At 49.8% G+C, this 27,388-nt stretch overlaps 1 protein-coding gene across 2 annotated transcripts in view; it reads right to left on the bottom strand.

Moving 5' to 3' along the window:
- Nucleotides 1-27,388, bottom strand: part of LOC102562412 (discoidin, CUB and LCCL domain-containing protein 1-like) — a 55,111-nt gene that overhangs the window by 8,833 nt on the left and 18,890 nt on the right. Inside the window, exons 1-8 of one of the 2 annotated variants that reach the window (XM_019488489.2) lie at nt 15,783-15,850; nt 11,315-11,452; nt 7,623-7,674; nt 6,265-6,337; nt 5,551-5,684; nt 4,206-4,243; nt 3,286-3,480; nt 1,227-1,348 (exon numbers count right to left, since the gene is read on the bottom strand). In XM_019488489.2, the coding sequence (XP_019344034.2) occupies nt 1,227-1,348; nt 3,286-3,480; nt 4,206-4,243; nt 5,551-5,684; nt 6,265-6,337; nt 7,623-7,674; nt 11,315-11,426 (726 nt within the window). In that variant the 5' untranslated portion in view covers nt 11,427-11,452; nt 15,783-15,850. Of the gene's footprint in view, nt 1-1,226; nt 1,349-3,285; nt 3,481-4,205; nt 4,244-5,550; nt 5,685-6,264; nt 6,338-7,622; nt 7,675-11,314; nt 11,453-15,782; nt 15,851-27,388 lie in introns of those variants that run through there. The other variant, XM_014605028.3, reaches the window with a different exon arrangement.

Genomic DNA, 27,388 nt, shown 5'->3' with positions numbered 1-27,388 from the left:
AATGGGAAGAGGTCCAGGGGTTTTCTTCTCTTCAAAGAGGGTGGAGAGAACTTTGCTCGGGATCAGACCTTTTGTGTGCTCAGACAGACAGATTTTCTTGACAACACACACAGCACTTTGTATCTTTTTTCAAGTCCTGCTTTTGTTGTCTTTTCAATGTTAAGTTGATGGGCTGCAGTGGGACTAACTGAACGGGGAGACAGCGTGTTAGATGGCTGAAGCACAGGGGCTTGTAGAACCAGGATTCCTGGGTTCTGTTCTCAGCTCTAATAACAACCTATTGAGGGGCTACAGGCAAATCAATTAATCTCCTTGTACCTCAGCTTCCCCATCTGTAAAATAGGGATAATACTGTGAGGATCTGGCCAGTGTCTGTCTCCACTATTGCCTTCCGATGGATGAAACCAGGGCTAAGTGTCGTAGTTCCTGTACCTCTAACAAGCAAAGGGAATTCTCCTTAAGCTCTGCAGGTACTGGCATGTGATTTCTGGAGCAGGAAGCGCTGGTGCTGTTCTTTCAGTCACTTTGAAATGCCAGCGGGCTGTGATATGCAGCATTTTGACAACCAGGAAGTCCCTATGAGCATCTTTACATGCGCTCTGGGGTTGGGGGGGAATGTTTTAATTAGAGCAGCTCTTGGGTACCACTCTAATTAAAGCGCCCACAGTGTCTTGTGTATTCAGCATCCCACGCTTCAGAATGGTAGCGGGGATACTTTAACTAAAGCTTGTTTGATGAGCTTTAGTTAAAGCACCCCCCACTGCCATTTTGAAGTGTGGGGATGCTGAATACATGTGATGCCGAGGCTTCTGGAGCGTGCTCATTAGCACGCTTCAGCAGACATCAGGCACGTGTGTAAATCCCCTATGTGACTCCAACTTGTTATGATACTACCCTGAGTGTAGGGATGCTTCATTTATGTTTGCTTATCATATGAGAGCTATAGCAAGGGAAGGTATCTCTAAGAGGCAGATGCTGATTGAGGTCATCTCAGTGTAAATCTGGAATAACTCTCTGTTTCCACTAGTATCATTTCAAGCTTGCAGCAGAGTAAATAAGGCCAGAATCCGTCCCTAAGCACGTACATCGATATCGAGATTCTGTGGAGAAATACCCCAGCCTCAGCCACTGTATCAACCAGCCAGGGGGCAGTTTCTTTAATTCCTATCACGCTCTCTGTTCCTTCTCCACTGTCCAGCCACTGCCATCAGTGCAGACAATCTCACCTTGTCCTCCTGCCCACTGGCCGATCTGTAGGCTTTCCAATTCTTTCCATCTCTGCTGGACAAAACCCGGTAGGATTTCACATAGTAGTCGTATGTATCAGTGGATCCCTTGGTTATAATTCCTGTAAACAGGCACAGTCAGATCGGGGCATGGACAGTTGTTAGGGTTCTTGATATGAAGGAGACTACTGGCAAGCTGAAATGGCTTCTGGGTTCAGCTTTGGGGAACAGAGATATGGGCCTCATGTCTGGTCTGATCAGACTGCACTGAAGCCAAAGGAACTAAACAGGAGCTGGGGTCAGGCAAGTGGTTAAGAACAGAGCAATATCTCCTTTTAACAGAGCAATACCCCTCATCCTTAGCAGTGGAGCAATGGTGAGTGGTAAGGTAGTGATTGGTACAAGAGTCAGGACTCCTGGGTTCTTTTCTGGGAAGAAGCATGAATAGGTGACTGGGAGATGGGAATTTCAGCCAATCACATATGATTTTGGACAACCCCCCCCCCCAGTGTCTGTGCCTCAGTTTCCACATCTGTAAAATGGGCACAATGGCACTGCCTCAAGGATGGGGCTGATGCTTTGAGATCCCCTTAAAAGAGATCCCCTCATGCAGGGCAAAGTAATTACTAAGTTCCTCTCTCCCTCCAGGCATCTGCTGCTAGGAATTTAAGACAAGCTTGACATCATCATGTCTTTTGCCACCTCATGCTACAAGCTGTGGAGACACAGGCCCTGGAAAAGCTTTGAGACCAACAGGTTTAAATATTTAACCCCTCTAGAAGCCAAGTCCCTTCTCTCTGCCCGGCTCTGCCCAGGATGATGATCAGATAAGCCCTAAACCCTGCTCCCCGCCTGCATTCCACTCAGCCTCCAGCCGACTGCCTCACAATGCCTCCATTTTCCTCTTTCCAATTAACAAGCACATTCTGGGCCCGCCAGACAAAAGCCCCAATTTTTGTCAGGGCTCTCAAAACAAAAGCCGTTTGCTGGCAGCTGATGCAAGAGCATAATATTAACTTGTTCAGCTGGGAGATGGTCCTACCCTGAGATAGCAGGGGGAGAGGGGCACAGGGGGAGAGAACAGAGCCAGGGATAGAAAAAAGCAAGAGAGAAAAGAATGAGAGAGAAGAGAAAGATCAAAAAACAAAGAGAGAGATAGAGAGAGAAGAAAAGGATGGAGTGAAAGGGAGAGCTGGAGAAATGAATTCTGTGGGCCCTGACACCTTGCATGCAAACTGGCTAGCGTCACAGGCAGGGCAGGAGGGGAAGGATAGGAAACAGAAAAGTCAACCTGGGGCGGATCATGCTCTTAGTTACATTGGTACAAATCTGGATTAGTTCCATTGACTGCAGTGTAGTTTCTTTTCCAGGATGACTCTACTGGCTTCAAAGGAGTTAGAGCCAATTTTGTGCAAGTTTCCTTCTTGCTCTGCTTCTGTACAGCACCTAGCACAGTGGAGTCCTGTCCATCATGGTGCTCCCAGGCATGACAGCAAAACAGATAGTAAGTAATGATTTACATCAGTGAGAGATCAGAATTGGCTCTGCTGCCTTCCCCCCTTTTCCTATGCTGCTCTGCATCTAAGTTCATTTAAGCAGGGAATCCTTCTCTGAAAAATGCCTGTACTCTGGAAACCGGGGACTGCCCAGGCACCAGGATAGAGGGCCCCCCAAATCCACCACCAGGGATATCTCCATTAAGGAGGTTGGGATCTGTTGGGACCATTGGAAGCAGAAGGAACATCCCACTGTGTGTGTACTGGGGAAGGCCTGTGGCTGTTGAGATGCACCCATTTCAGCAGAGCTCCTCCTAATATACCCTGGCATAAATGGGGTCAGAATAAGACCTACAGTGGCTAGATTCTGCCTTCAGTCACACTAGAGTAAATCTGGAATGACCCTCACTGAGAGTTATGGAGAAGTCCCCCAACTGAAGATCTGCCTCCTCCACAATGTGGACAATGGGGGTAGGGTAATCATTTTTACCCCAGCTGAGAAGTTGGCCCTGCACCCTCTGCTTCAGCCCTGGAGGAAGAGAAAGATTCTGATACTTACTGACCTGTGATGTTCTTCCTTCCCCCCAGGTCTATCTCGAGCCACTGTGTGTCTGCGCTGGGATCAGCAGCCCAGGAGTACCCACTGGTGCTGAGAGCCGCCCGCTCGGCCGTCCAGAGCCTGTACTGCCCCATGGCGGTCACCTCATGCCAGGAAGAGGAGGCGTTGAAGCCAGCTGCTTCCAGGGCATCATCACAAGCTGGAAATGGAAGGGCAGAACTTGAAAGTCTCCCCAGGAGGCCAGTGCCAACACAAGCTGCCTTTCCTCCTTGTCCTGGGTGGGCCCTGGGGCAGCAGTGGGGAGCAGGGGCCAGTGGCTCAGCTCCACGTGCTGGAAGGGAGTGTGGCAAGGCTTAATGAGAAATGTCTGTCTTTGGCAGGGCATCAGGTTGGGGGAAGCCTCAGCAAAAGGCTGGCCGGTCTGTTTAACTCAGCATTCACTGCTGGGGAAGCTGCCTACTACCTCTTGCTAACTCCTCTCCCACCCTGCTTCCCTCCTCCGTGCTGACAGCTAGCTCAAGCACTGGTTATGGGAAGGGAAGGGCTCTGTTCCCAGGCTGTGGGCCCAGAGACACAGTTCTTCCAACAGGGAGATTCCTCTACCCCAAATGAGAGGGTCAAGCTGTTCACCAGGCTTCAGCAGGCAAAGGTCACTGTGAGGAAAGGATACTGAAGCAGCAAAATGTGCAACCTCCCCACATACATTCTGGCCTGATTACTGCTTACGTCACTTTGAGCCCCTGGGCCAAGTGCTCAGCAGGTGTAAATTGGCATGGATCCAAAACCTACAACAGCGAAACGCTGATTCACATCAGTAGCTAAGACCTGATTTACACCCAGGCCCGGAGATCTGCTCTTGTTCCTCGCAAAGCAGATGGGGCAGAGGAGTTGGGCTTATCTGAGGACAAAGGGAGACTGGCGTACCTTTGTGAAAAACGAGGCGCTTTTCAGACAGGGATCCCCTATTTGAAGAAAAACAGATGAAAGTTATAAAAAAGGGAGGAAAGACGCTGGTCTCACAGTGGAGTCAAGCAGACATCCCCCTGCTGACAGGAGCGGAGACACCCCCTCCAGCCCCGGGTTTTGTATAACACTAACCCCTACAGTCCCTGAAGCTTTTCCAGATTTGTCTCAGGGCAACTAAGGGCAGAAAGGGACAGAGGGGCTAAGGTCTTCTCACACACTGATGCCATCAGTGTCAGCGGCTTTCCTCCTGATTTACACTAGTGGGAGTGAGAGGAGAGCCAAGCGATGTGCCAGAGGGAGAGACAAACCCAAAGCAACATGTTTTCCTTCCTGTAACACCACTGCAAGTCAATCTGACCTAAGCGACATAAGCTATGGGTGGCCAGTGACGCTCAGCATGAAGGAGCACAGCTCCTCACTTCCATGGAACTGCATCCACGCTTTGCACATGCCCTTCCCACACCCCAGCCCCAGCCCCAGTCCCAGCCCCAGCTTTCCTGACCCTTGGCCAGTGATGAACCCTGGCTCCTACAAACAAGACCAGACCCCATTGAACTAGTACAGAAAAAGCAAACAGCTCCTTGCTCCACTAGGCTCAGCTCTGTGCTCTGCATCTGATGAGATGCAGCTTGGCCCTGTTCACACCAGTGCCTGACTGGGCTCAGGCAGGGTTGCTGGGGAGAAGAGGCTGTCTCGATGCTGCTGACATATCCCAGAGCAAGTCTCTGTCTGGACAAAGCAGCAGCTAGATTCACTGGACCACTTCAATATGAACTGGCTTTAGTGACTGGTTATGAAAAGCAGCACTCCTGTGCTTTTATATTCATCTGAAAAGCTTTACACTCATTCAGGAACAGATGAAGCCTCACATGCCCTCCAGGCCCATAAATTAAATTAGTATCACTATGCCCATTTCAAAGATGGGAAAAGAGCAGCACAGAGACATCCTCTGCTTTGCTCATGCTCAAGGTCACACTGCAGGTTAGTGGCTGAGGTGACAACAGGCTCAGAGTCTTCCAGGGCCCCAGGCACTGGACACTTCAAAGAAAGTGTGGGCCAAGTTCTGCAGGCAGTGCTTACCTAAACCTGCTAGAGCCTTTAGCCTGCGTAAGAGCTGTAAGCTTTGGTCCCCTCCTTTTTGATCTGCATTTTGCCCCCCAGGAACAGTGAGCCAGATCCTCCCTCAGCATTAATCAGCCTGGTTCCATTGGATTAATTTATGCCAGCTATAGATTTATCTTTGGAGGACAAACTGGTCCAACTCTGGCTGCTCACTGACTCATCAAGGATTCTGGCTACTCACCTCTTGGAGTGGAGTCCATTGGCAAAGGCTGACTCATAGAGAGTGATCCCTTTCTGCCGTGATAGAGTGACCTGCCCTCCCAGCTCATCCAGGATCACTCCAGCATGGACGGCTGCTTTGCAGAGAACTGAGGTCTGGCGGGAACAAGGAAGCAGTGAATAGAAGGGAGGAAGCGAAAAAAATCCCCAGTAAAAGAACTCAGCCCCATCCATCCTGAATGGGACAATTCCCCAGAAGAGAGAGGGCCAGATCTCTGGTCACATGGGTGTAAGTCCAGGGCATTGCTATCTATTTCAGTGACTATTACTATCTAATGACCAGTTCTGATCTTACACCAGTATGAACTGGGAGTAACTTCATGGAAGAGAGATTGGTATCAGGCCCTTTCTCAGGCAAATTTAGTTCTGGTTTCAAGACTACCAGGATGACAGCCCTGGACCTTGGAGGTCTCCATGTAACCACTGATCAGACAGAGCAAGAGGCTTCTCTACACTACCTGCCAACCTGCTGGGGCTGGAGGAACTCATGGAATTCACCCTCCAGGACCCACTGAGCCCTGCCCTCTGCTGAGACACCCGTGAACAGTGGGTTTGTACAGCCATGCTGGCACTGTGGCATGGATGCCTCTCCATCCAGAAAAGGGCTCTTCAACACCCATGCCACACCAAATCATCTCAAGTCAGTGATGGCTGCAGCACTGAAGTTGGTACTCACATCTCGGTAGCCCTGGTTGGTGTTGCCCCAGATATCACCAGCTATTCCCTTGCAGCCTGCAGGGCAGTAAACACTGAAATACATGACAAATGATTAGTGCCTGAATCAAGGTCTTGCTCCTTGGGACTCAGGGCCTTACTTTCCATGCTATTACTTCCTTGTAGCTATCTCAGACATCAGTGACCCACAACCCTGCTAGCTGCAGCTTCCTCTGTCCCCAGAACAGATATGGCTGTGCAACGTCCTCTGAGATATTCAGTTTCCATGGCCCGTGAGGCTCTGAGGCTACCAGAAAGGGTGAACTGTGTGATGTGCATTGAGGATCTAGTAGATTTATTCTACATGTCAAAGAGTGCTCCTCCCGTGGTAATGGGAAGAGCCTGCAAACTATCTCCCATTAAAACCGGTCCAGACCTTTACATGCATTTTCACTGGCTCTCTCTGTCCCTGCTGTATTCATACTGTGCAGGCATTCTACCAGTCAAGTTCTCTGGCAGGGAAGGGCCTCAGCCTGGGGAATTTTAACCACATCCTGTAGAGCGTTCACAGGAAGAGAACTGTCAATTTATAATGCAACTATTCCCACCAGAAACCTCCATTCGGGCACATTTGCATGTGACCCAGGAGTCCAATCAAAATGAGCTTGGATTCTAAATATCAGATACAACGACGGAGCAACAGGTAGAGAATTGTTGGCAGATAGTAGATGGAAGATCCTCTTCATTGGATTTTTTTCAAGAAGACGCTTCTTTTTGGGAGAGTGTAGGAAAAGTGCATGCTACATTCATGCAGGGGGTTGGACTACGTGACCCCTGAGGTTCCTTTCAGCCCTACAGTTATGATAAATATGGGGGACATCACTGACCAGCTGTTGGGCAAATCTGTACCTAGGAAAGGAGGAAATATTTGTCAGATAAATTATTCACCCATGTAGTGAATCAGCTGGTGGGTGGCTAATGAGCATTAATAACCCTCAATTATTGCATCTTTCATTGGATGAGCTCATAGTGTTGTACAGTGATTAATTAAGCTTCACAATTCCCCTGAGGGAGAGGCATAACCCCTATTTGACTGGGTTGAGGGGAGTGAAATGAGGAAAGGGCAGTGGTGGGATGGGGATGTGACTTGCCAAAAGCCTTTAGTCAGTGGCAGAATTTGGTTCAGAATCCAGGAACTCTGCTTCTACCGTCCTGTCTGCATTAAGGAAATGCACTGTCTATTGTCCCAGGCTCTCCAGATTTCCTCTTCCCCAGTGTTATTGTGCTGATCAGAGAGTCAGCAGAGTCACCTTCCAGCTGGATTGGATCCACAATAGCTCATTTTGAGAAAAAAACATCTTTCCCTAGAAACCCACTCACCTGATCTGTTGTTGGCTGTAATGGGTGCCCTTATCCAAACAGGAAATCAGATCTAGAAGATAGACAGAGAAGGTAGTAGGTCAGTGAACTCAGCCCAAGCCCACAGGGATCTCCTTGACCCCTGGCAGGCTCCTCTGCTGTTTGTTATAGTGCCAATATGGCAAGACAGGCCCTGAATCTGAATCTTCACAGAGCAGCTTCACATAAACACTGTCACATTAAGTGCACCAAGTCTCTCCTGATTTACATCCAGGGTCATTTGGTACAGGTCCTAGCACAGGGGTAGTAACCCTCCCCCCCTTGTTATTACTATAACCCCCCGTCTCAGAGCTGTCCAACAGCAGTGTACAACCCAGACAGCTCATGTCATGCCCAGGGAGCAATGCCATATTACATGGTAATTGTAACACCACCAGACATTTGCCAAGGGTCACTGTAACTTCTCATTGACTTCTAATCGAGTGGCCTTGACTTTGGTTAGCTTAGGCTGATGGCCATCTACCTGCTTGGGCTGCAGGCTCCTTGGGGCAGGGACCATCTGTTTGTTCAGTATCTAGTGTAGTGGAGGCCAGGTGCATGGCTGAGGCTTTGAGATGCTACTATGACACAGATGATTCTGGATGTGGCCCTCACCCATCAAATAGTTTATCCTCTCTCACATAGTTTGGTCTTATCCTCTCAACACTCCTGGAAGGTCTGGAAATAGCTCGATGGAATAGCGGTCCAGAGATATTAAGTGATCTGACCAAGGTCACTTCAAGCAAGGTCTAGAGTTGAACCCAGCTGTTCTGAATCCCAGGTTTCTGCCTTAACCACAAAGCCACCCTTTCCAGCAGCCCAAGGTCAGGAGTGGATGGAGGCTTTGGAAGCTGATGTGGGATAGGTTCTTAGGCCCACATCCTATCTGAGTCACAGTTGCCTTTTTAGTGTTGGGAGGGAATTTATCCCCATGGGTTCACCCTGTCCTAACAACACAGGAGATTTTCATTTGAAAAAATGTGGGAACTGGGAGAAAAAGACAAGCCATAAAGCTTCCATGAGGGGCTCCAGTCTCCAACCTTTCCCCAGCTTTCAGACTTGTCCTGGATAGGCCAGCATGCTCCCAGCCCCTGCTCTTGAGGGTACCTTCCAGATGCCTGCATTAATAACCATCCATCTACCCCATCAAACTGCAAGTTAGACACCTCTTCTAAAGTGACTTTTTCTTTCCAGCATTGTTTTATTCGATGACCCAAGGATTTAAATAAAAGGTTAATAGTGCCTCCCATATTCTTGTCAGGTGAGTATCATGATTCCCATTACAGAATGGGAAGCAGCCTGCTTCCAGGGAAGACATCGGGACACCCAAGTTGTTGTTATTCTCCTCTTAGAAAGGAAGTTACAAACTGAAGCCCAGTGTCTTTGGATTCCCGGCAGTGTAGCCCACGCCACCCTCTCTCCCATTCTTCCAGAAACCACAGAGGACTGAAGAAAAAGACGGTGACTCATGAATGTTTGTGGTGTAAACTCAGCAAACAATGTGTGAGCCCTTCTCTTGAAAAATCAGGAGCCTAATTTTCATATAAGCAGCTACTCCTGGCAGCTTAATGTGGCTCTTAAAGAGAACTTGTACCCACTTTAAGGCTCTTTATATTGCCAGAATGGAGCACAAAGGCAGCAGTGCAGAGGGAATCAGGCACTCTGTACAAACATGCTCCCACAGAAAACTCATGATGGCATTGCAAGGGATAGAGGATTCACCAGCCCAGGTGTGGGACAGCTGTAGTACTCCTGAGTGACCAAGGCATGGATCATGCATATCATCCCAAAGGAGAGCTCCTCAAATCTCCCTACCATACCTAGCAGGATTCTGCACAGGCCACCTGTGCCACAGCAAAGGTCTTAGCCATGCTGTTTAATTGGCCACTGCCAGCCTGTGGTTATCTGATCACATGGCACTAGCTTCCTCACCTCCAGCTGCTCAATGCACTTCAACAACAGAGACATTCAATATGTTCCTAAAGTTGCTTTGCCATGGAATCAACTGGTCAGGGTGACAATGCCATAAAGGTGTGATGTGATCCCCAGTGGGAAAGGAGTTGTCCAGTATGGTTTGAATGGCAAGGGAGGTGCTTTTCACAACAGGACAGGACAACATCCCGGAGACAATCATTCTCTTTAAATATAGGGCAAGAAGCCAAGAATCCCCTGCTGTGCAGATCATCCAAGGCAGCATGACTGCGAGCATTCACAAGAATTGTTTGAATCCTTGGCCATCCTGGGAAAGGAGTTCTGGGTCTTTTAGGTGTAGGAAAATCCATATTTGGAAAGAGAAGGAGGACATTTTTTATGGAAGGTTGGCAATTTTTTTCCCCATGGCAGCTGTTTGAATGTGCCACATCACAGCGAGAGCGACTGTTGGGATTTCCATGTGTCAAGCAGTATAAGGTGGCCAAAAGTGACTGATAAATGCAAATATTAACCTTATGTATCTATGCTCACATCCCCATATGCAGGGGTGTCCACATGATAAACTGCAATTGGCACATAGCTTTGCTGAAATGTTGCTTACTCAGCTCCTGCAATGTGTTGGAAAATTCCAGCCCCCCAAGCACTTATCAGATTCCAATTTTTTTAAACTACAGATATCTTTCCCCCTCTCCACAACTATGGCATCCTCCCCCACACCCGTCCCCTCCCATCCCGCAGTGCAAAATTACATCTGTCTATGGGCCAGGATAGACTAGTCCAGTCCTGAACCAGGCTTAGGAGCTCATATCTTGGGACTTTGCAATGTGGAACTGGAAGCTGAATACCACTGAAGAGGGTGTTTTCCACACCTTCGATAAGTTCCCAGTATTCCCTCCCAGATACAGGATATCTTGTGGTATCACGCTTTAAAACTGTCACATTATTGCATATGGAGTAGCAAATTTTAATTATTTTCAGGGGTCTATTGATTTTAATTGTGCTTTCCCTGTGACCCCTGCATGGGGGGATGAAGACTAAGACACCTGGCTTTGATGATGGAATGATATATCAAGTGTTGCCAATGTAAGACTGAAAACTCTTTAAATAAAATCCCTAAAATAGATTTGTTCCATGTATGGCAGGTTCAGAACTTGTGATACTATGAGGCTAATTAAGGAGTTAATTGACATAGATTTAGGGTGATCAGTGCTGCTTCATCCCAGCTTCAGCAGACTTGTCTGGCTCAAATGCAGGCCAAGAAACCTTCTGCAGTAGCCCAAAGCTGATGTAAGGAGGCCTTAAGTGTCTGGGCCACATAGACAGTGTACTGATTTGTCCTTTAGCTCACTTAAGAGGAAGTTTATGCTCATAGTGCAAAGAGATGCCGGGTTCAAATCCTGCTGTCATCCTCAGCAGGGCAGCATCAATATCACAAATCCCTGATATGGGGCAGCATCACTGGTGGACCTCAGAGTCCTTTGTCCCCTAGAGAGAGGACTAGAGAAGATAACCACCGTGATGGGTTCTCTTGGGCTGCCCATCCCAGCTTTCCCTGGAGTTCTCACAAGACTATGCTGGGGACAATGAACCTCCTGCATGGACTCCAGACATCCTGGCTGCATTTCCCTGGCATGGCCTTCTGGAGCCATTTGGAGTGAGTGAGGAGGATTTGTGTTGAGCAACCAGTGTCCCATTACTGACAGCCCCCTTCCCCCATCTCAGGATAGCGGGATGTCCCCTACCTGGGTGCTGGCTGGTGGCATAGGACAGCAGGAAGCCACGCCCTGAGCGGTGAGTGGTGCTGTTGAATAGGATGGTCAGCGAGGTGGAGTTTGTCACCAGAACCTTTGGCATCAGCCTTGAATTCCTGCAGTATGGACCTGCCGAGGGAGAAGAAACATCTGATATCTGCAGGGAAATCCACGGAAAACCTGAGGACAGGATATTCTTCATCCTCTGGGGCAAAGGGTTTTGCTTGCATTAGTTTGGGCCTGATTAACTGGAGTTGCTGCCAACTGTGGCCCCATGCCTGTGATGGTCTGCTCCTTTGTGTGCCTAGTCCATCTGCTCATCACCAACCTGAGCAAGCCACAGCCACAGCCGCCACATGCACCTGCAGCTTGGGACCTGAGGCTTGGGTAGAACAGGACTGATCAGAACCTGCCACCATTTTGCACAAGGTAAGACAGAGACCAGAGCAAGAGAAAGGAGCCAAGGAACCTGGGTTAGAGAAAGGCTTGGGAAAAGATAAAAGCAGAGAGGTGGGAGCTGTGCAGAGCTCTACAGGCCAGGAGAACATTTTGGACAGGACAGAGATGTTTGGGAGGCAGAGGAGGGTGGGGAAGAGGGAAGGGATGTGGTCCAGGCTGGAGGTGAAGGGGACTGGTAGTAAGACTGGAGGAGAGTGAGAGAAGAAGGGTGTGGGGTAGAAGAGGTACAGACAAGGGAGAGGTCAAAAAAGGGTAGCAAAGGGAGGAAATGTAGAGGGGTTCCCAAGCAATGACCAGTCTTCTTGCATGTCAGCTCAGAGTTTGGCAAAGCACCTGGTGGAGGCCAGAGCTGGTGTTGCTGCAACTTTGCAGTGGGCTCCTGAAATCAAAATCACCCCAGTTGCTCCCATCCACCCATGACTTAGAATTCAGCCTCGCTTCCACCAAAACCTAGAGCCAATGTCCTGCTGAGCAGGATTAAGCCCTCACAGAAAGACCAAACAAGAGTTCATTCTAGCTGAGGTGATGCTTAGGAGAGCATTAGCCCCGTGGGAAGCTGCCTGGGCTCAAAGTGCTCGGTTGCTCCTTGCAGGGGGGGCGGGGAGCGAGAGAGAGGGTGGCAGTGGGAGAGAAGAGGCTGCCTGCAGAGAACTCGTCTGCAGCATCATCTCCGACTAATGCAGCCTGAAGAGATGGCCCACATGGCCAGACTCCTTTTGCAGCAATGAATCTGTTTCCTTCCCCTGAACCTCATGCTGGCTCAGTGAACAAAGTTGCTCTGAAGGGTGAGCTGAGGTCCAGCACATGCATCTCTGCTGTGGAGGGTTTTCAGAGCATTTGGTGCAGTCCTTCATCCTCCAAACCAGACTAAAAACAGGGCTCTTGGGGGCAGGCTAAGCCCCCATCAGCCTTTGGAAGGGGTCTTACACCCCTGAAGAGCTGGTGTCAGCCATGAGTCCAGGAGAATGCACCAGATGCATCCTCTTTAGTCTGGTGGTTCCAGTCTCACTGGTATCACCCGATAGACCAGAGGGATGCTGTAGGTTACACATGAGCACACCCGTATAGCAGCACATCTAAACTGAAGGCTCATTCACACCAACCCAGAGTAAAAGCAGCAAGATTATGAGTAAGCTCCAAGACGTCTCATCTAGTTGGAGCTTGGGAGGTTTTAGGTGGCACTGGTGTTCAGGAATCACTTTGTCCACCACTGAATTGCAGTCTCCTCTGAAGCAGATCCGGGGAGCTGCTGAACAGTGCACAGGTGCTCTGAACAATTTAGGATGGGAGCTGATGAATCTGGGGGTGGGTTCTGGTTCCCAGCATCCTGCAGGGGTTGTAGGAGATGCTTGGGCATTGAAGTGCAGGGGCCAAAGAAAATGCTTGGGCACTGGAGGGAAGATATAATTGAACCTACGTGGTGGCTGTCCTCAGTGAGGACAGTGGGACAGGAGGGGAAGGCTGGGAGTATTTAGTGTGTTTAGTCCTAGAGCTCAGGCTCTTCTCTGTTGATTTGAAAATCAGGCCCTTTATGGAGATCAGGTTTTGAGGGAACTGCCCGTTAGAAATGAGGGAGCCCTTCACAGCTCTTATTTCAGGCTAAGACAACTTGTCCCACTTGGAAGCTCTTCACAATCAAAAGGGCTAGAGACTCAAAACCTCTACTGGTGTCAGTCAGATGCACAGAAGCAGCCCAAAGGACACTAGCTGAGGCCTGCCCTTGTTGTTTTAGCAAAATATTAAACTTTGGCAGAATTTGAGCCAAATCAATCATGCAACGCCCAACTCTGTATCATTGGCCCTGGACTAAACAGAAGCTACCCCATATGTCTTGCTATTGATCTTTCTGGAAGATCCACATCTCAGAGCTGGTGCCTCCGCCTTCAGTATCAGGAGGGGCAATGCCACCAGGTGGACAATGCTTGCAATCTCCAGTGTGTGCATGTGCTTCAGACCAGGCCAGATCCTCAGCCCATTTGACCAGGAGAAGTGCAGATTCCAGGGGGGCTCTTCAAACAGCTTGGCGCCTGCTTGCTCCCAGAGCCAGCAAAATATCCACTCTCCTCCAGTTGTTCTGGTATGCAAGGCAGAGGCAATACAATTCAACTCCCACAGGGTTCCCAGAATAGCTTCTAATAAGGGCCTCTTAATTACATCATGTCTGTGGATCGGGTGACAGGCAATCCTAACTAACAGCTCTTATCAGGCTCCTACTTGCTGGATCAGCGATCCCACCTCCCCCTGCCCCCCTTCCCTGGGCTGGCCCCAGTGTAAAGTACTCTGTCAATGGAAAGAAAGTCCAGCTCACTAAGACAGATGAACAGATCAATATTGATTCATCTGACACCACTGGAAGATGGTGGCTGGTGAAGGGGTCATCAGTTCCAGGCCCCCTCCTTTCCTCTTTACATAAATCAAAGGACCAAGTCCATAAATCCTCCAAGCTTTGAACCATTTAATCCCAATGAATCTGTAATATCTACCTCCCTGATTAAAACTGCAGCTTAACTAGGAAACAGACACAGAGAAGTGCCTGATGATGATTTCCCTCTGGCTTGTAGCAAGGTCAGTCCACAGCCCGTCTCCATCCCCACAGTCCACCCCCCTTCTGCTGACTGGCTTCGCAGAGAGGCCAAACGGGATATTCTGCTTCACTTCATTTGGGGTCTTATGTCACACCCATCACCATGGCATCTGGGCCCCTTTCAGAAATGTAGTGACCCATGGTGCCCTGATGAACGACTGAAGCCCACAGATAGCTCTTCAGCCTATCCTTCCCCTGTGTGAACTGAAGGCTTTAGTCCCCAGTACTGTCAATCCATCCACTGCCAACAGCTCTACCCTGCTCAGAAGCAGAAATCAGGAGTAGCTCTGCCGAACCCACCTCTGATTCTGATCTCACCCAGCCTTTACACTAGTGTTACTCCATTTCTTTCACTCCTGATTCACTGCTGTCCAGGGAGAGTGGAGTCGAGCCCCTGGTTTGTTTAGAGACTGGATTTCCTCCAAAGTCCTGCCCACGCTAATGCACGGGCAGGAGCCTTTGATGACTGTACTTGATGCTGCCTGCCAGGCTCCTTTCCTTTCAGGAGTTTCCAAAATGCTGACTGGGCGTAAAAGTTTTTAAAGTGACACTACAAGGATAAAAGTCCTAGGGCCAGATCTTGAGGCTGGGCAAAGTGCATTGGTTCCTGGGGTCTGAGGGGGAGGGCCATTCATTCACCTCTCCCCGATTCTGCAAGCTGTGGGGGCCAAACTGACCCCAGGACAAATTAGAACAGCCTAAGAGCTGCTGTAATTCACACTACTTAACAAATATTCCTGGTCTCCCTCTTTCTCTATTGCTGGATGACTGACCCCATCCATCCCTCATGCACCATATGTCCCATACTTTCTCGAGCCTATTTTGGAACACCCCCATGCCAGCTGGGGCATCAGGTGCTGCTTTAAGTCTCCCTCACACTCCAGGACTAATGGCAAAGCCCCATCCCTTGCACTTGAATTCAGCATCCTCCCTTCTGTCGTGAACAATAGCTTCAGCATACAGAACAAAGAGTTGAAATACCTGGGGTCAGACTTGAGCTGGTGCAAAGTGGTGTAACTCCACTGACTTCAGCTGAGGTGCTTTACACTAGCTGAAGATTGGGCCCATAGTTTGAAGGAAAGGCCAGGCAGGTTCTGGGAGAAAGCAGGGAGTCTGAGCCCATCTAAGAGGATTGGGAAATGATGACAGGGAATAAAGCTGCTGGGCACCTCTCAGGGACTGGAGATGAGGAAGGTCCCAAACCTGAGATGTTACGATTTTAAAATGAGGGAGCACGGGCCCAAGAAGGATGAATTCACACTGAATATATGGCCAGAGAGGGTTTAACATTAGAAAGAAGCTGTGAAGTCCAGCTCAGAATCTGTTCTGATTCAGACCCATTGCCACTGACAGGAACTGTGCAGAAGTGGCTTTACTGTGACTCGGTTTCCCCACCTGTGAAAGAAAGCAACTTACCCCGTGCCACTTCAGTGATGCGAGGTGTAGCTGGTGTTTACAGTGTGCCTGGAGCACCACCAAGAATGCTAAGGGCTGTTATTCCTGTTATTCTCAGTGTGCATAGCTCTCTGGGTTGCTGGCAATGACTTTTCTGTGTCTGGGTAATTTTTAACTACAGTCACATATCTCTGCTGCTGAAAGACTGGAGTCTAGGGGAAGCATAAGAAGTTGGGCCAAAATAGCTGCCTTCTTCTCTGTAGCATGGTTGTTTGGTCTCAGCTGTATCTCCTCTCACTCCTTCTCCTTGTGTGTATACCACTTCAGTGATACTTGAGAGCGGTTCCAATAAATGGCTGGAGAAATTCCCTGATATGCGCTGTTTGGGCGCCTGACCAAATGCTGGCCATACACGGCTGGACAGAGAACCCTTTAACAGGGAACATCACGTTCCTCCAACGCTATAAGCAGAGCACTGACGCTTCCTATACAGGGACCGAGATGTCATTGAGAATGACCAGAGGGGACAACTGGTGTCAAGGGAAGGGTGCCAAGACTCCTGGGTCCAATTTTGGGCTCTGCCACTGATTCAGTACGGGACCTCTGGGTTTCAGTTTTCCCCTCTGTGAAAGGGAGAAAACATTTCCCTTCCCCCCAGCCTTTCCAGAACTTACAGTTTTCCAAAAGAGGTTAACAAACCTCCTGGTCTCTATCTCCAAAGATCTAGTCTCTGCATAATTTCACTGTAAAGCTTGTGCCCAATCTGATTTTGCAGGCAAATCTGCCTGACGGTCTCAGGGACGTTCACGGTAAACTCACACATCTTCAGCGATGTGGTGTCATTGTTTTCTCCCGAATGTTCATTAATCACCAAAGTTAAACAAGGCTAGTTAATGGCCCCTGTCTCAGAAAACTGAATCCTCAGAAGGTGTAGGTCAAGGTAGCTCCACCCAAGTTAACACAGCCTTGTTGATTTACAGCAGGTGAAATTTTGACCCAGTGAGTTTTAAACAGGGTCTCAAAGCTCGGTCTTTAAACACTCTGCCTTTCTCACCAAATGGCTTAAATTTCCCTATCTTGACTCTCGTGATGTCATCCTGTTGTGAGTTCTCTGAGCCCTTTAAAGTCTTACAAGGCAAGCAGATCTGAATTCTTAATTAAAGAAAAAAAAGAAAAATCAAGGCAGGAAAAAAAACCCTTGATATCCTCCAGGATTGCTTTGCAGGGGCTCCCAACCCCAGAGGAACCAAGTGCGTTCCCTGAATGCTCAGCTCACAAATGGCTCCTGCTGCAGCCTGGGATACTCCCACCAGCTCCAGGCCTATTTTCCAACCACTGACTATTCCCAACATATTTCAACGCCCTCCCAGCTCTCTCCCACAGGCTTGGGTTTCCTGCCGATTGCAGCCAGGTGTCGCCCCCTCAGCTTCTGAAGAATGAACCCCCCGCCCCGGCCTCTGCGGAGTTACTGCCTCCATCTCACCAGACTCCCAGCACAGTCCCAGCTGCGAGGGACACCAGAGGCCCAAGTGCAGCTTCTCAACACCATTATGGAAGCAGTCAAACTACAACTAACGCCACTGCAGTGCACTTACCTGCAGCAGCAGAGACCCAGAGGTATCACTAGGAATGGTGGTGCTCTGGGTGGTGGGGTGGCAGAGATGGCATGGGCTCCTTACGGCTCTAAACTGGTGCCTGGGGCTGATGCCCCTCTCACTCACCCCTAGTTATGCTACTGCAGAAAACAAAATGTACCTACTATTTCAGTGCAAGGTACACCCTCCCCTCCACTAACTGGGGGCACTGAGGCAGATAAGAGCTTTCTACTGCTACCACTCATGTCCTCCATTCAAGTGTCAGTGGCCTGTGTCATGATCAGGGATCCTGGTTTTCTCTGATAAAAAAATCACAAATTCTCTGATAAAACCCCCAAAATCTGTGATTAAAATTAAAGGCCCCCCACAGCCTCCCTGGCGTGCCTCACTACCCCCTACAGTCTCCTCAGCCCTCCTGGTGCGCCTCTTTCATGTGTTCATATGTGTGTATGCATGTGTGCACCTGTGCATGCATACATATGTATGCATACCCATGTGCACATCTATGGGTGAACATGTGTGTATGCATCTGTATGTGCATGTGTGCCTGCGTGCATGTGTGGACACCAGACATGCTCCCACTGGGAGCTGGCTGGGAGCTGAGGGAGCAGGGAGTTGTGGGGGGAAGATTGGAGTGGCCCCCAGGTCGGCTGCACGTGGACTGTGAGTTGTGCTATCAGCCCTTAAGGGAAGCCGTATATGGAGGAGCCAAGCCCAGTCTGGCGAATAGCACTGCTCGGGTTCCATGTGCAGCCATCCTGGCACTCTGGCCAGGAGTGGGGAGGCTGAAAAACCCCTGCTCCCAGATAGCTGCAAACCTCCCAGCTGGCTGCAAATTTCTCCACTCCCTCAGCCCCCAGCCACCTTCCCCCCAGCCCTGCCAGTCAACCCCCCAGCCTGCTACAAGCCCCACTTACCACTTCACAGGCTCCAGAAGGAAAGTGAGCCTGATCTAAAACTCGGGACCAACTAAAAGCCTCAGGCCTTGCCCTTCCCCCTCTCCCTGTCCCTCCGGGCAAGGTTGGGGCTTTCCCGCCCTTTTTGCAATCAGCTCTTGCAGGCTGGAACTCAGCCCACCTGCAGAGCTCTTTGCAAAGGGTAAATTTGTGTTTTCTCTGATAAGAATGGGAAATCCATGGTTTTCTCCATTTTTCCGTGGGAAACAGAAAACCCAGATCCCTGGTCATGATGAGGCTGAAGGTTCCAGGTTCAAAGGGGCATTACATTGGCAATGGGCTTGTAGTCCATGCAGGAGTTATGGAAGCTATTTCTATGCCTTTGGAGCAGGGCAGAGGGTGCAAGGAGTACTAACAGAGCAAAGGGCAGGACCACAATTGCCCAATTCAGTCTGTGGTTGAGGAGTGCCCCTGGATTCCGCACTGAGGTTAAGCTCTTGTCTCGCAGCATCCATGACTAAAGGTTTTGGCCACTGCTGGTTGGCCGTGCTATCCTGGCAGACAATGACTTAATCCCGGTTATTCAAACCTTTGTCACCCCTGTCTGGACAACAGCAATGTTCCTGGGCATGAAGCCATGAGCCCCCAGGGAACTCCAGCTAATACAGCATGTCTCTTGAGCAATGCAAGGCTACTGGGAGCATATCAGACCTCTGTTCTTCACAGAGGCTTCCCACAAAATGCCAGGTCATATTCCAGGTCTCAGTGGGTGCATATACAGGAGACATTTACTGTGGGGTTGCCTAATTAGCTCTGCAGTAAAGTCTCAGCATCCACACATGTGGCTGTATTAGGCTGCAGGAAACTAATGAACTCTGCCACAGGTTAGTACTTGTAAACCTAGTACTGTCCACAGTGGTGCTCTTTAGTGTGCAGCAGCACATGTGTAGATGCTGACAGTGACAGGGCTCGAGGGGCACAAGGATGCTTCAGTGTGGGGGCTGCCTGTTGGCTAGTTCTGTGCTGGAGCACCCTCATGCCCCAGCCAGCCCCTCTCTGCAGTGTGCTGAGCCAGGTCAGAGCAGCCCCAAGCTGGCAGACTGACCCTTCAGATCCTCTGCCAGCTGAAGCTGCTCCAGCTTGGCTCAATGTGCTACAGTTCTGGGCACATACACAAATGCGACTTCTGGGAGCGAGAAACTCCAGTGTGATATGTGCCGGAGTTTATTGTGTTGCATCAATTAGATGTGTAGATGTATCCAATGTTACCTTCAAAGGCCCCGCTAGGCCTGGGTCCACCATATCTAAAAGCACAAAGCTCTGGGCTGAGGAGGACACCGACAACCCTGTTCCTCACATGCTACACAGCTTTCCATCCAAAGGCGGAAGCTCCTCTGTGAAGGAGGTAGAAGGTCTCAGGAGCTGGTTACAGAACAAACTCTCGTAGAAATGAAGGCCCATTTCCAACCTCCACACCTGCCACTGCAAATGCAAGACAGGACTCTTTCAACCTGCTTTCTCCACTAGAAACAGGGCAGCATGGACATATAAAAGCTCCCCAATATCTCTGCCAAATGAAACACTGCATGTGTGCAAGTGTGCATGCATGCACACACATACACACACACACTTCCTTGGGAGAGATGATGGTAAAAAGAAGGATCCACACTACAGATGTTAGCCTTACTGTACAGTGCATGACTCCAAAGTGCTTAGGTACCATAGTTAGGAGAGCAGGGCAAGAATGCACTCAGAAGAGAATGAAACCCTCCCCCACACTGGCTATCCAGAAGGATGGCTGAATGGGTCTGCTCAGCTGTGGACAAACCTGGTCAAGGGTACAAGATAGAAGGGTTACTGCTTGACCCATGGCAAGCAATGGAGAGGATGCTGCTGCAATTAGTACATAAAAGTTGGAGTTTAGATACTACCGGGGCATGAATCCTCCAAGTTCCTCTGAGGGACATGGAGCCAGTGTGAGTATGATGATGGTGCAGCCCAGGAGGGCTTTATCAGCCTTCTCTTCCCGCTGGAACTAACAGAGCTCAGCTGCCCAGCAGGAGCTCAGCACTTACTGTACTGTACTGTAAGATGCGACTCATCATCCTTCCTAGGTCTCTATTACTACACAGCCCTGCAGCACACCCTTGACCACCAAAAGTACTGAGTGCCCAGAGCCCCATCCAACACCAAGGGGAGCTGCAGGTGCTTGGTGCCTCTGACAGTCCAGAGGAAGGGGGGGAAACAACCCAAATGTCAGAGACCCTTGGTGTAAATCTATCACATGCAACAGGCTGGCATTGCAGATCGATTTGGCCTCACTTTCTGGGGGCTATGTGATGCTTGGCAGTGACTGAGTTCTCTGAGCGGGAATGATCACGTGCAAGAAACTGTGATTAAAAGCCTGTGGGTAGGACAGATCCGAACCCTGTAACTTCCCCCTCTCCCTCTCAGGCATTCCTGGGCTCATGTTCCAGATGAGTCACCCCAAATTTGCACAGTACAGCATCAGGACCCTATGTCCTGGGGCTATGGAGAAACCTCCAGCTGTGTTTGGCGAGCTCTGGATGTTTCTGTGTCTGTGCACATGGGAAGATCCTGTCTGAAAAAGATGCCCTTCTCCACCAATGCTTGGCCTGCTCTGTGCTACAACCAGATGGTGGCATATGATACATCCCCACACCAGATGTTCTAGCATGACTGACATTTTTGGTATGTGCTGTTACAAGCCAGAAATGCGAAGCTGCCCCAAAACCCCATCTTCCTTATTCCGTCCAGGCAGCAAAATCAACATAACACCCTCGCACTTGTCTCACTCTCTCTCCCATTACATTCAGCTCCACTGCAATGGGCAACCAGGAGGGTTGTGAACCTAGTTCAGTAAATCAGACCCAGAACATTTAATCCTTGTGAAGAATGGCACATTGCCACCTGGGTGGCACTGAGCTGGAGTAATGGGGGCACCCAGGCAGGGCTCACTGTCACACTGAAGAAGAAAGGTTTTGTACTTGTGTGATAGCAGATTTCGTGGCAGGATTGCAAGCTGCTCTGCAGATGTTATTCTATCACTGATGTCTCTTCCTTGGGGTTTTACCTACCTACTGAACCCTTCAGTGCTTTTCATGCCTACCCCGGGAGCCATGTTAATATGATCTTCCCATTCAAACTGAGCACAGAGAAATTAAAGCACCTTGCCCCTAGCTTCAGCATGAATCAGTGGCAAAGCTGGGACACAACCTAGGGACATCTTCTGTAACAATGAAGCCCAGTCTGATGACCAGCTCAGGATACATGCTTTATGCCTTGGCTTTGGGCCAACCACCATAAGCTCCAAACCCCCTTCCTCCAAACTTGCCCCCAGCTTGACCCTCACCCCTTCATCCTCTACTTGCAACCACATGCTGCCTTTCAAAACACAGGGCTGGATTGTCCAGGCTGACCAAGCTGCATTTGGCACGACACCAGAGGTAGCAGACGAAGACAAGCCTGCCTATGCAGCCCCCAGATTCTAGGACCAAACTGGAGGGATACGGAGCACTGGCCTAAGTGAGAGCAGGCTGTGGGTTGCTCAAATTTATGCCTACTGCTCATGGCCCACAGGCTGCTTCTGGCAGCTGAGGGCTATCAGCTTGACAGGTGGCCCAGATATGTCCCTTTCCCCTGGACCAGCTGCCTGCACTGCAATGGTGTTCCATCAGGATCTGACTTAAAATGTAGACACTGTTCTGATTAGTCAAAAAAATGGTGCCTCTCCATTGCCAGAAACCACATCTGAGTCAGAGTGCGTCGATCCCACATCCTCATCCTGCCCAAACAATGCTGCGCAAGAAGCTCCACATTTTCCCAAGGACAATGCCAGTGATTATAGCAGCAGGAGGGATTGGACTGCAGCACTGAGCGTCAGCCACACTCCCCTTTAAACAAACTTCTTGGTCTGACCTGACCTCTGGAGCCAGACAAGGGTCTTTCCAGCTCTGCAGGCAGATGGAAAGGCAGGGGAGGATGATGCCTGGGGAAATTTAACTCTCTGCAACTCCTAGTGACACTAGTGCTCTAAAGTCTGTACTGGCTCCCAACAGCTTTCTGGATGAAATTCAAAGTGCCAGTTTTTATCTACATACCTAAAGTTTTGGCCCTACATACCTAAAGGACTGCTTTCTGTCTTATGCCTTGGCATGGTCCCTGAGGTCTGGTGACAGCAACCTCTTGCAAGTACAAACAATGCATTGCATCAGCCTGGCAAAAAACATGTAGGAGATTTTTCTCAGCAGTTGTTCCTCATCTCTGGAACTCCTGCCACCTCTAGGCTTACCAGAGTCTGAGCCTGGACACCTTTCGGGAGCGCTGGGTTAGCAACCTACAGCCCAGAGCCTGGGTGTGACCAATGGAGCCACTGGCTCCAGCCTGCAGAGCTGGGATTTCAGCAGCATTTTGCAGTGTGGGGCCTCAGCGGCACTCAGCAGTGGAGGCTTCGACCATGCCGTGCCATGTCAAACCACGGGTTCTTTCCCATGCTGTACTGCAGCCAGGCAGCCCGGAGAAGCAGTAGCAGTTGCTGAGTCCTAGCATCAGCTTGCCTAGGAACTGAGCTGGGTCCTTCTAGCCACCTGCTGTGAAACATTGCTGACCACTGGTTTAGGGAGTTCCTGTTTTATGTTGATACTCTAAATTCATAGATTCATAGATGTTAGGGTCAGAAGGGACCTCAATAGATCATCGAGTCCGACCCCCTGCATAGGCAGGAAAGAGTGCTGGGTCTAGATGACCCCAGCTAGATGCCTATCTAACCTCCTCTTGAAGACCCCCAGGGTAGGGTCTAGTTGTCTTGTAACTTGTTTTTCTCATTCCTGTTTTATAAGTTACTCTGGTCTGTTATTGTAAGACACCCTGAGCCTTTGTTGGGAAGGGCGGTATAAAAATTGAACAAATCAATAAAGCTTTAGGTCATTGGGGCCCAGCCTGCCTGTCTGCCTCGGCATATCTAAAGGTATACGTCATCTTGATTTTTGAGCACTGGTGCTTGGGGCCAAGTTCTGGTGTCATTTACACCTGTCACTAGGGTCACAATGGGTGCATCTACAGATGAAATTAATTCAACACAATCAACTCTGGAGCTGTTTGTGCTGGAGTCAACTGCTCCCAGGCGCAGCATCTGTACATGTGCCCAGGACAGCAGCAGTTTCATAGATTCATCAATTGTGGGGCTGGAAGGGACCTTGGAAAATCATTGGGTCCTCCCCCCTGCACAAAGCAGGAAGGATAACTGAGGGTCAGGTGACCTCCAGTAAGGTGACTGTCCAGTCTCCTCTTGAAGATTTCCAGGGTAGGCGATTGCAGCACCTCTGGAGGAAGCTTATTCCACATTCTGGACACCCTGACTGTGAAGAAGTTTTTCCTTATGTCGAGCCTGCCTGAATCGGTCTTCCAGGATTTTGTGGCCATCCTGGTTTTCCCCAAGGGTGCCCTGGTGAACAGTTGCTCACCGAGCCCTTGATGTACTCCCCTAGTGTAGCAGTAAGCTGCTACCAGGTCTCCTCTCAGCCTTCTTTTCTTCAGGCTGAAGAGTCCCAGATCCCTCAGCCTTTCCTCGTATGGCCTGCAGTGTAAGACTGATCATACAGGTGGCTCTTCTTTGGACTCTCTCAAGCTTGTCCATGTCCTTGTTAAAGTGAGGTGCCCAGAACTGGATGCAATCCTCCAGCTGCAGTCTCACCAGTGCTGAGTAGAGCAGAAGAATCACCTCCTTGGTTTTGCTGGAGATGCATTGGTTGATGCATGCCAGAGTATTATTTTCCCTACTGGCTACAGCATCGTACTGCCAGCTCATATTCATACTGTGGTCTATTATTACCCCCAGGTCCTTTTCATTCATGGTGCTGGTCAGTTTGGTGCTGCCAAGCCTTTAGGTGTGTTGGGGGTTGCTCATCCCAAGGTGGAGCACTTTATATTTCTTGAGTTTGAGCCAGGGTGGAGTAGCCCCAGGCTGGCAGCAGGTTTGAAGGAGCAGCCCCAGGCTCTGGGTGGCAGCGGAGGACAGTGGAGGAGCTGGCTGGGGCATAAGAGTGCTAAAGTGCAGAGCCGTGGGGCAGGTAGCCCCCGCACTTTAGCCAGCCTGTCACTGACAACACATGCATTTTGTTACACTTAATTACTCCGCTATAAGATAGTGCTGTTCCCAACAGTACTATGTTATGGCAGAGTAGTTTACTGCATCCTAATACCAATGCGCATGTAGATAGTGACACTTTACTGCAGAGCTAATTAGTTCATCTCTGCAGTAAAGCACACATGTAGACGCACCCAATGGTATTACTCCAGAATTTGGGCCTTGGTCTGTATCAGCACAGTATATGCAGTTTAGCTGTAGCTAACTCCTCTGGGGACAGGCTATGTATCTCTATGTATGAGTACATGGGTGCATGTGAGCATGTGCAAGTGGATCTGGGGGTATGAGGATGAGTTTGCATACATCAGTGGGAGTATGTGCTCAAGACGGCAAGAGTGTATATACATAGTCATGTGCACAGGGGTGTGCACTGTGACTGTGTGCTTGCGTGTATCTGGGAGGCAGATAGGAGAGTGCATGAGCATGTGTACATGCTTTTGTACAGGCACATGCAGAGTGCACACACCCCAGGATGAATGTCTCCTGTGTGTACAGGGACATGTGGAGTACACACACCCCAGGACGAATGTCTCATCAATGAAGCAAGACTAAATAAATGGCTTCCTGTGCTCATGGTTGCCTGGCAGACGCACAGCTCTTCCCAAAACCCCCCTCCATCCAGAATCTTAGTGTGGGAAGCCAAACCTGTCAGCTCCCCTAGCCTCCATTAACCATCTCTTCTGCTGGTAAAAAGGAAGTGGATGTTGCTAAAAGAAAGCAACACAGCAGCGCTCTTCCGGGAATCTAAAGCAAGCAAAACAATGTCTCTGGGAGCTCCAGGAGAGGCCAGAAATCTCCACATTAGCCACCTACCCTCTCTCCCAAGGGTGACCTTCCAAAGCCACTTTGTCCTCTCCAAGGTCGCTCACTGGTGTTGCTGTACAGGATGGGCCAAGAAAAGAGGCTAGATGTGGAGTTCAGAGCCGTGTGGAGACTCTGTATGTGTGTGGGTGGATGTGGGTGTGGGTGTGTGGCTACTGACCCTTCAGGGTCTGGGATACTCTGTGGGACTTGTACAAAGACTTGTCAGGTGGCAGCAGGTAGCGGTAGAGGTGGGATGGAGCTAGGGGCAGTGCAGAGCTGCTGGTTAACAACAGCCTCTCTCGCTAGGCCAAGCCCATTCATTTTGGCTGTAACTTAATTTTTTTCTCTGATTATTCAGATCCAGTTAACTTCCCCAGAGCTAATGTTAAAGAGCATATTTGGCTTATTGGATATCAGGACACATAATACAAGACACTGCTGAGTGCTCATCCCAGATCTGCCACTGGCTCCCTTGGCAACTGTGGACATAGCACCTCATAGCTTTGTGCCTCAGTTTTCCCTTCTGTAAGATAGATGCAATAGGCCTGACTCATTTATACTGAGGCTCCTTTCCACCAGCACAAAGAAGCCTTAAGGTGAATGCAGGTGACATTTACGCTCAGTTTAAGACCCATTTTACCCTCCCTGACTGGGATAAAGGGGCTATGACGTATATAAATAACTCCAGCCTCCTTCACAAGGGAAGAGCATGCTCTAGGTAATACTGAATGCTGAAAATCAAAGCACTCTGGGAGTGCTACAGCAAGTATGGCAACCTAGTCCATAACTTGAGTTCAGCCTCTCCCCTTATTCCTTTCCACAGACACCCACCCCCAGCAATATCCATCCTGCTTGCCTCAGCTGTATGTGCATTCACATCATGACAGCCATGCAAGCCATGCTACCGATGCTCCATGAATACACAATGAGGGATCATGGATGAGGGCAGAATCTTCCCCCCACCATGGACCACTGTTCAGTTCATTGGATGCATTTTGTTTTCTGTCCTTCCTCCCTCTAAAAAACCTCAGGCACCAGGCAGCAGCAGGAGCCCAGCCCATGACACCTCCTTATTGCTTCCAGGGGGGTTACACTATTCTGACAGGGCAGTGGCTTCTCGGACAATCTGGCTCCAAGGACTGTGGTTATCCAACCTCTACCTTTTGTGGGTGGGTGGGTGGGTGGGTGAGAGAGATCACCTGGTAGATCCTCTGCCCTCACACGTTCTCAAATCTGCGCTCTTCCTGGCACTGTCAGCCACACCGCAACATCCTCCTGGCGTTCAGCCTGGGAAGCGATGGCAAACACGGATGCTCCGAGGGGGCTGAGAAGATCGGCAGTGAGGCCAGATCAGCACTGGTGCTGGGAAAGACTGATCTTTTCCAGCCCCTGGAACCAGCCTGCCTCTCGCTGAAGTCCCAGTCCCTGCAGGAGTGACCTTCTCCCCTCTGCCAGAGCGCTGCAGCGTGAAATCTCTCATTCCATCCCTCTTGCCTCAGCCCCGCGGAGGTTGCCAGCTGTGTCATTTCCCACAGAAAACAAAGCAAGACAATGCTAGGAGACCAGGGCCAGAAGCCGTGCCCCATCCCAGCAGATACACGTCCTGTCAACCCGAACTCAGGCTCTGTCAGAGCTTCCACTGGGGAGAAAGCCCTGCTTTTAGTGGGTTGCAAAGACCCCCCCCAAAAAGAAACCTCAACCAGAACAATTCAGCTCCAGGGTAAAAACTTGGCAAAAAGGCCCCAGCTGGGAAGCAAGGATCTGTTTATAGCATTTGTGCCAGTAGAGAGTGAGAGAAAAAACCTCATGGGGTGAGTTATATGTACAAAAATAAACCCAAACACAATTTGTGCTCTTGTAACTGGAAAAAAAAAAACCCAGCTTCAGTGTAAAGTCTCCTAGGGCGGTCTGGGGAACAATTCTGCCCTGCTGGTCCAAATTCTCCGCTGCTGTGTAAATTAGCGCCACTCCTGTTCTACTGATGGGAATCCAGCGACAGCAAAGCAGCAAGCCACGGCGTGCACCTTCAGGCCTCATGAACAACCCTATCGCCGCAAGCCGGAGCATGCCCCCCTGAGTAACCCTAAAATAACAACCTGCAATGGTGCTGGGCAGGGTGCAGCCTGGACAGTGCTTATGAGCAGGCATCACAAACCAGCTTGCCAA

This window comes from Alligator mississippiensis, chromosome 6 (assembly GCF_030867095.1).
Source record: "Alligator mississippiensis isolate rAllMis1 chromosome 6, rAllMis1, whole genome shotgun sequence".
NCBI classification, from domain to species: domain Eukaryota; kingdom Metazoa; phylum Chordata; order Crocodylia; family Alligatoridae; genus Alligator; species Alligator mississippiensis.
This window is presented reverse-complemented; position numbering and strand designations above follow the sequence as displayed.